Source organism: Palaemon carinicauda, chromosome 15 (genome assembly GCF_036898095.1).
Source record: "Palaemon carinicauda isolate YSFRI2023 chromosome 15, ASM3689809v2, whole genome shotgun sequence".
Classification (NCBI taxonomy): domain Eukaryota; kingdom Metazoa; phylum Arthropoda; class Malacostraca; order Decapoda; family Palaemonidae; genus Palaemon; species Palaemon carinicauda.
Genome location: NC_090739.1, coordinates 69,771,417 through 69,780,821, shown reverse-complemented (window position 1 = coordinate 69,780,821; position 9,405 = coordinate 69,771,417). Strand labels below are relative to the sequence as shown.

The 9,405-nt window shown below is 44.0% G+C and overlaps 1 protein-coding gene across 4 annotated transcripts in view; it reads right to left on the bottom strand.

Moving 5' to 3' along the window:
• Positions 1-302: 302 nt before the first annotated feature.
• LOC137654657 (fatty-acid amide hydrolase 2-like) overlaps positions 303-9,405 on the bottom strand; it is a 176,885-nt gene continuing 167,782 nt past the window's right edge. For all 4 annotated transcript variants that reach the window (XM_068388493.1, XM_068388491.1, XM_068388495.1 and 1 more), the window contains one exon: positions 303-2,907. In XM_068388493.1, coding sequence (XP_068244594.1) covers positions 2,809-2,907 — 99 coding nt within the window. In that variant the 3' untranslated portion in view covers positions 303-2,808. The remainder of the gene's footprint in view (positions 2,908-9,405) is intronic.

Here is a 9,405-nt window from a genome sequence, read left to right as displayed (position 1 = left end):
GACTAATTAGGGAGATGGTGTAGCTGTACACCTTTTGCTTCACTCACTCTGACAAAGAATGAATACAAATTTATAACAAGGAAATTTCAAACCATTTGTATTTCACTTGAATATTACACATTCAATGCAAAACCAAGATTATTATAACAGAAAACTGTATAAAACATGAATCGAAGAGCTTTTTCATATGAAAAAACTTCATAATTACTAGATAAAAATATCATGACTCATTAGTCAGGAGTTTTTAAACATTTGAAAATAACTTGAAAACTAAAAACACTTCTTTCATTTTCCTTAAAACACTTAAATCATGGATTCTTAAATGGGTAAGTGTTGCTACAAAATTCAGGGGCAATATGAGGAATACATGAAGAATAAAAATCTTCCTTCAAGACTCTTAAGAGTGAATAAAAATAATGCATCAATGTGAAAATATATGGTTGCATGATGCATTTGGAAAATTAATATTGGACTTAAAAAAGTATTGTTCAGTAGAAGTATGGCCAATTTAAATAATGCTGATATCCAGTACAGATCGATTTTACACTGTCTATTACATAACTCATAAAGTGTGTTTAATTATCATTCAAATATATTCTATTTCCTTCTATTCTAAAACATGACTGATGGAATAAAATTCTAGTCTTTATCAAAGAGACCGTATTGAATATCTGATCAATATTTCTTTGAACTTTTTAAATCCCTCTTGACTGAACTTCTCAGATATATGAAAGTGAAGTGTGTACAGTACCATACATAATCAGTAACGGACCTGTTAACATAGTGCTAGTAGAATGGATTCTATAATAACTCTACTAAGCATCTTATGAACATACCTAAAAATATTAATCACATTAGTAATATTCCCAGTGTCTATTATTATTAGTAATTTTTGTTTACATAAATTTCATATTCTACACAAATCCCTCTTACACCACCTCTCACTATTTTAAGCAGAATCACAGAAAAAACTCTTGCACACAAGAGATGCTAATATAATAGCAAGAATTATAATGCGCTATATACTTAAATATACAAAAATACTTTAAGGAACAAACTGTTTATGAGAAACTATCATTTTCAGACTTTGGTCATAAGAGGAACTAATTTATGTATGAAAATGTAATAATATTTAAATGATATCTATACCTAAACAATACATGTTGAATTCTATTTAAACTCTTCTACAGTGGTTTTTATATTGGATTACTGTAATTATCTTTCAATATTGTATATGGAACAGCCTCCACAAGTCACAAAAATCAAGTACCCTACAGTATAAATTTAATTTGAATTTTGTGAAAACATATGGTATTTTTCTAAAAAGTAATGGCAATGTGGTGTACCTCACAGCATTAGACTCATATTTGCAAGGTCCATAGTTTAATTACAAATGGCCATCAGTAAACCTTGTGTATGAAAGGGTACCTGAGTCAGATGGGAGTCACCGGGCAGAAATGAGTTATCCGCCTGATTGCATTATCTTTCGACCTAAAATGCAAATCACCCTACAAGACTTATTCCTGTTGTAACTTGAAGGTGTACGACTGAGATAGGATAACAGTATACAGTACACATAATCTTTGTATTAAGGATTGAATTAATTTTTAAGAAACCTAACCTTGGCATGTGTAGTTTTTAGTTACAAACAGTCAAAAGCTTCAAATAAAAAGCTTCCACTGTACAGTATTTAGCACCAGAAACTACTCCAGAGTAGGCAATATGAATAATACAGAGAAGTCCTGTTAAAAATAGTTTCTCGAGCATTATTTTTTATTCTATTTTCAAGAATAAATCTTGTAACTGGAGACTAACACAAATCTATAAATCAGGTTTTTCAGCAAATGTTCAGATATATTCTGTACTGGTTTGAGAAAAAAGCTCTATCCTGAGAGAAAAATTAAAATTTAACCTATTTTCTCTTGTTAATCAAAAAATATTATTGAGATAAATGTGAAAAATAAATTACTACCCATACAATTGAAATCCAAGTAAAAAAAAGGAACTAAATAAAAAAAAAAGTTTACCGCATAGTACATCAAAATATTCTATATAAAAAATAAGCTCTTTTATGCAAATGAATGAATAAAAAAATTTCCAATATTTTCCTCAGAAAAATATCAAAGCTATAGCCATATATTTAAATAAAATAAAAGCAAATATATGGGATAGTTTTAAGATAAAAATTGTCCTAAGTGTTTTAAAGAGTAAATAAAAAACAAATAGCAACCAGTACTTTGAGCCCCAACTAAACATTCATGAGACTATTAGTCTTTACTCTTAAATATAATAATGAAATTTAAATATTTTCAATTTTACACACTTGCTGTACTGCAATGTTTTAAGACAAAGTTTGCACTAAATACAACTTGGAAAACTAAGTGTAACTATTACCAGGAAAATTAGCTTTCCACACATTATGTAACACCTTAGAAAAACAAAAGCATCACAATGAACTACTGTAAGTACTGTACACTGTGATCTTAGTCATTTGCAAGGTACAATACAGTATTATGGTCGACATACGACACTGAATTCAAGCCTTCAATAACAAAAAAAAATTAGATTTTATTGAAGCCCTGTGACTAAAATGAAATTTGCTGGCACAAATCTCAAAGAAAGGCTTATTTCTACTTTACGTAATGTGTACTGAAAGAAAAAATAATGACTAGTTTAAATGCATAATGCAAAGGCCCTTGTGCAATGTGTTTTGTAAATCTTTACATTCGTTGGATATCTAAATCTAAATAAAACTGTAAACTAACAAATGATTATTCAATATTCCCATTGGTAGAAGTTCAAAATTATCTACAACACTTGTGATGGACATACCCATCCTCCAAAAGCTTTCTCCAATTCAGCTGCAACAGCTAGACTCAGGTGATCATGATAATGATTAGAAACAACCTGTAATGTCAATGATTATTAGCAACAGAAAGCAGAATTAAAAAAGTTTAATGAAATTTTTATTTCAATACCCAATACTCCAATTTCTACAATTTGAAATACTAGCTCCTGTAAAATGATTCATTTTGGTAGTAATTTGTTTTTCTCCTATTCACAAACACGAGTAATTTAAAGTAGGGAATGTTTTCAGCAGAGCTAGAAGGGCATTTGAAATCATTAATGAGGTAGTTGATGGTAGGTGGTATGCATAGGTAAGCAGCCTCGTCCAAACGCCTGTCAGGGACACTTCATTTTTAACCTTCAGCTCAGGTTGAAGTAGGAAAATCAACTTTAAAGGACTCAGGTTTGTATAACTAGGAAAAATAAAATTACCAGTACTTTTAATTATTTGTTACTTGTTCTTATGCTTATACAAACCTTTCATCCTTTAAAATAGGGAGATTCACTTACTGGTGGGTAGGTAGCTCACCTAGAACTGAACTGGTTGGTTCTTTTTTCCCCTAGAAATGTCAGTCCCCATGATCTCCTATGGGAGTGAGGGAGGTGAGTCCAGCAACCCCATATCCATGCCTAAAGGATGAGCATGCTGATTAGGCCTCACTAGTACTTGGTCTATAAAGGAATATTCCCCAAAGGGCGATACAGTCTGTATTGAAATACCTGGTACAAGATGGTCAAAGAATAAGTATTTATTCCACCATCCCTCCAGTCTAATAAAAAATGTGCTCAGAAATGTAGCTTATAAGCATCGATATCAGACCTGATGAGTAACAGTATGAAAGGTTCATCCCCAAGTAAGGGGAAGGAAACAAAAAGAGGAGACAGTCATTCCACCCATTCTCCTGTCTTACATATTATGTTATCATAAACAAGGTGCTCCTTGTCTTGAAAGGGAGCTGTGCTGGCTACATAATTACAGAGTTGCTACCACAGCAACAAAAACAAAAGTGTAGAAGGACTTATTGGTGCACTCTCTTAAAAAGGCTGAATGTTGTTTGTTGTATCCCAAAATCTGTCCAACTACAGACTTTGTGGGAATAACATCCGACTTTGTGAGCTCTGCATCAAGCTGATACCTCAACCCCTTCAAAGGTCGAAGCATATTATGCTCTAAAAAGTCTCACAAAGTTAGGAAAAGACCATGTTGCAATACCTATTTCTTGGTTCTACCAGTGCTACGGAAGAGATGCAAAGCCCCATAAATGGGTTTACAAAGTAGCTATATTACCACAGGGGTGGCCATGAAGAATCCCTTACAGTTTGCATTTCCAAGGAAGCCACAGCAGACACTAGGTTGAACAAGGTCTGCCAGGCCTTGAATTCTGCAGTCCTAGGATGACCTGGAACTAAAAGATAATGGTTGCCCAATTGATTAGGACCTACTTACATCCCATATTTTAGGAAGAAAGATTTCGCAAAACCAGTTTAGTTCCGTGAAACTTTCAAACTCTTTTGGATATAGAGACAGTCCTTAAGGTATGAACTTCCAGTTTGTGAACTCTAAGATTTATGAATGCAACTACTGCAAGTAAAAATCACAAATTTTAAGTAATTTGTATTTTTCCTAACAGTACTTACCTCAAACTACTTTCTTAGGAGTATCTGGGATCTCCTCCCTAACTGACCAAGAATTTTCCCTTGTCGGGTCCCTCCGTGGCGGATGGATACTCGCCCTGAGGCGATCCGGGGTCAGCGTGCGAGAGTGCGCTGCTAGGTCTGAGTCGTCAGTAAGCGTATACTCGAACTCCTGTAAGACACTCGGGGTAGGATGGGTGGGCAATAACCCGAAAGTAGTTCGAGATAAGTACTGTTAGGAAAAATACAAATTACTTAAAATTTGTGATTTGTTCCAACACGGAGTACAGTACTTACCTCGAACTACTTTCTTAGGAGACTTACACTTTAGGAGGAGGGAGTGGACTTATAGGCCGGAAGACCCCATTAACATCCTGGGGCATGGAACCTAGATAGGAGGCTAGGTCTAGACGACCCAGTGGACAGGGTAGGAGAGTCGGGGAAAGCACGCAAAAGTCTACCTTATGTACAACTCACTTTTATGTATAATCCGGACATGGGTTTCCACAGTATCCATCTCTTACATGGTAGGAGGAAAGGAAAGGGGGAAAAGGATAGCAAGGAAAGGGGGGAGTAAGGAGGAAACTTGTGTCGCTTGCGATTACTTCCCTCGCGCTACCCGGGACCTTTAACCTTTAAACTTGTTGCATGGCGGAAATTACTGGTCCAATGGAGAAAGAGTCCAGGGATTTCCTTGTACAGTCTTTCAGGTAGTGGGCCGTAAAGGTGGACTGCCTGGCCCAAGTACCTGCTCGCATGATTTGGCCCGCTGCCATGTTGGTATCAAACGCCAAAGAAGTGCTAAGGCCCCTAATATCATAGGGTCGCGGGGTCCCAGGAACCGCAGATTTATCACTGTTGTAAGCCCTCTTGATGACTTGCCGAAGCCAGAAGGAGATCGTGTTCTTAGACACTGCCCTCTTGACGGGGCCTGAAGAGACAAACAAACTTTTGATGGGTGGCCTGAGTTTGGCTGTCCTACTAAGGTATTTTCTGATTGTTCTCACTGGGCACAGGAGCAAGTCTTCCAGATTGTTTGAGTGAGGGATTGCCGGAATTGAGAACTCCTCGAACCTTGGATCCGCAACTGCTGGGTTCTGGGTTTTGGCCACGAATTCGGGTAGAAACTTGAAGGACAGTTCCTTCCATCCTTTTGAGTGCGAGACCTTGAAGGACAAGCCGTGGAGCTCACTCACACGCTTGGCTGAGGCTAGAGCTAGTAAGAACACTGTCTTGAGAGTGAGGTCTTTATCCAGAATGTCCTTAAGGGGTTCAAAGGGAGGCCTCGATAGAGCCTTGAGGACCTTGGCCATGTCCCACTGCGGGACCCTAGAGGCGCGTGGGGAACAAAACTGCTCGAAACTCCTGATGAGCATGGAAATGTGGCGAGATGCCCCCATGTCGATGCTTCTGAGTTGGAAAACTTGCCCCAGTGCTGCACGGACCCCCTTGATGGCTGGAATGGAGACCCCCAGGTCGTCCCTCAAGTGAATCAGGAAGTCTGCAATCCTGTGGACTGATGCGTCTAAGGGCCTCAGATTCTGTATGGCACACCACTTCACGAACGTGGCCCACTTGGCCTGGTACACCACGCACAAGGACTTTCGAAGATACCCTGACATCCTTGAAACTGTCTTCTCCGAGAAACCTTCCTTCCTTAATAGGAGCTTGATAACCTCCATGCATGTAGCTGCAGGCACTGCAGGTTTTCGTGCAGCCTTCGGAAGTGCGGCTGGTGTAGTAGATCTTCCCTTACTGGAAAGGGCCACAGAGGGAGTGTGACCAGGTCCTGTAGATCCACGAACCAGTCCCTCTCCGGCCACCAGGGCGCTACCAAAGTCATCCTTGTAGCCCTTGACTGCCTGAGCCTGTTGAGTACCTGCCTGAGGATCCCGAAGGGAAGAAAGCCGTATACGTCGAGACCGTCCCACGAGTGCTGGAAGGCGTCCTCGAACGCTGCGGTCGGGTCTGGCACCGGAGAACAGAACACGGGTAACTGAGCATTGAGCCTCGTGGTGAACAGGTCTATTACTGGTGAGCCCCAAAACTGGAGAACCTCCTGCGCTACTTGCGGATGTAGAGACCATTCCGACCCTACTACTTGTCCTGTCCTGCTGAGGCCGTCGGCCAGTACGTTTCTCTTTCCCGGAATAAACCTGGCTGTGAGAACGATGTGGTTCCTTTCGGCCCATTCCAGGATCTGAGCTGTAAGGTTGCACAGTTCCCTTGATCTCAGGCCCCGCTGCTTCTTTATGTATGCCACTACAGTGGCGTTGTCGCACATGAGGGCTACTGAGTTTTCTCAAAGTAGATGGGCGAACGTCGTGAGGGCCTTTTGAACTGCCAGGAGCTCGAGCAGGTTTATGTGGAGGGTCTTCTCCTCCAGGTGCCACTTTCCCTCTGCCGTTTCCTCGAGTAGATGGGCTCCCCTGCCCTCTTTTGATGCGCCCGTGAAGAGCAACATCTCTGGAGGAGCGGACGCGAAAGGTATCCCTTTTAAAGTGTTCTCCCTGTCGGACCACCAGAGGAGCATGTTCCTGGAGGCCGGAGTCATCCTGACTACGTTCTGAGGAGGGTCCCCCGGTGACCAAAAGGTCCTTCAGATTCCATTGGACTGGCCTCAGCTTGAGCCTCCCGAGGGACCAACTTCTCCAACGAGACCAGGTGTCCCACGAGTCTCTGCCAATCCTTGGCTCTCATTGTTGTGTCTGTCAGAAATGGACGAATAACTTGGTCCAGGTTGTTCAGCCTCTCCTCGGAGGGGAATGCCTTCGGTAACTGGGAGTCTAGGACCATCCCCAGGTACGTCATCCTGGTGGTGGGGACTAACTGGGACTTCTCTAAGTTGATAGTGATCCATACATCCCCGCAAAACTGCAATAATTTCGCCCCCCTGCTCCTTTAAGGCTGCCTCTGAGGCTGAAAGTAGCAACCAGTCGTCGAGATATCTGATCAGCCTGATGCCCTGTTTGTGTGCCCAGACTGATACCACGGTGAACACCCTCGTGAACACGAGGCGCCGTTGACAGGCCGAAGCAGAGGGTCTCGAACTGTAGGGACTGGGATCCCCACTTCACTCTGAGGAACTTCCTGCTGGAGAGATGTACGGGGATTTGAAAATAGGCATCCTTGAGATCCAGGGACATCATGAAATCCCCTTCTCTCAAGGCTGCCAGCACCGACTTCGGCGTGTCCATCTTGAAGGACGTCTTCTTGATAAACTTGTGTAGGGCCGAGAGGTCAATGACTGGCCTCCAACCTCCCGTAGCTTTCTCTACCAGGAAGAGCCCTGCTGTAGAATCCTGGTGACGATTCCTGGACGGGTTGCAGAGCTCCCTTGTTCAACATGGCTGACACCTCTTCCTGCAAGGCTGCTCTTTTCTTGTGATCTTTGGGTGCCAGCCATTCCGCCCGATGTTCGGGGATCAGAGGGAGCGGTTCCGACAGGAAGGGAATCCTGTATCCCTCCCTGAGGACTGTCACGGACCAGGGGTCTGCCCCGTTGTCTCGCCATGCTTGCCAATATCGTTTGAGGCATCCCCCCACCTGAGGCGTGGGAAGGTGTAGGGGGCCTCTCTCCCTATCTCCTTCTGGGGAGACGGTTTGAGCGTCCTCTCCTTGAGCCTGAATACTTCTGCCTAAAGGAGGCCTGGGCTGGAGCACTGCCCCTGCAGGAGGGCCATGGAGATTGGTGCCAGGAAGGGGAGGAGGCCTCCTGTCTTGCCGGTGGCGTAGGTGGGTAGGCCCCGTCCACTGATGTTCTCCTGTGGGGAGGACGTCTTGCCGCTGTCTGCCTGGGCTACGAGTCCTTAAGTTTGCCCACTCTCTCCATTGTTTCAGCTACTGCCTGAAGGGGGAACATGGTCTCACCCCACACTGGAGCATTCCTCAAGAATTTCGCATCCTGTTCGGGGAGTCTACGGGGAAGCCTGTTAAGGACTGTATCCCTCCTCCTCAAGACCCAGTTTGCCGTCTGGGTCAGTGACTGGAAAGTGAGGATTTTCATCGCTTACCCCCCCGAACGGATAAGTTCCTGCAGAAGGGCTTGGTTTTCCGGCACTGATAGGTTGTGGGATAGTTGGAACCCTGCTAGGGTGCACCCCCACCAGTCCAGCCAGGAGGTCACGTTAACAATATCTTGGGAAGTGTCCTCCATCATGGCGGCCTCCGCTTGCGAGAAGACCACCGGGGCAGTAAGGCTCCTTTTATCAGTGTTGCCCTGGTTCAAGGTTGCGACGGCTTCTTCTAAGGTGCGGGGCCCTGAATGACGACCGTCTGGCACATAGAAATTTTTCTGGGTCCTTAGTCCAGGCAGGAGCTTGAAGGACCCTTGGGCTCTTAGGGAGTTCTTATGCCGTGCTACAAACTGGTCGACATGTTCCATGCCCAGGGCTACGTCGGGCGCTAGGGGTAGGGTCAAGGATGGCTTCACCGGATTGTCCACCATCCTCCCTAACCTCGAAAGCCAAGCCTGCTCAGATGAAGGTTGCGGCTCGTTTAGCCTGTGATGGTGTCGTATTAGAGCTAGGACCTTCCTGTAGGAGGACACCTCATCTGGGGAACACTCACCGGTGTCCAACAAACCCTCTACCATTTGATCCTCCGAGTCGGCTGCATCTTCGATCACGGATGGATCCGTGGGGGTCGACGTATCCCTTCCTTCAGGCTGGGTCGATGGAGCGGCTGCCTCCGTCACGGATGGAGCCGCCGAGGTGGAGGTAGCCATCATGGGTCTACCCCCTCCCGGGGAGATCCGTGGAGAGTAACTTCCTAGTTGTGCCAGCGGCTGCATCCGTAGCTTGGACGGAGCCGGTGAGACAAAGGACGTGGGCGCCATGATGCTGGGTCGTGTCCGCAGCTGACCCCACTGGACGGATGGAGCCGGTGACTTGCCGGGCAAGGGCAAGGAAAAGTGTGCCCACG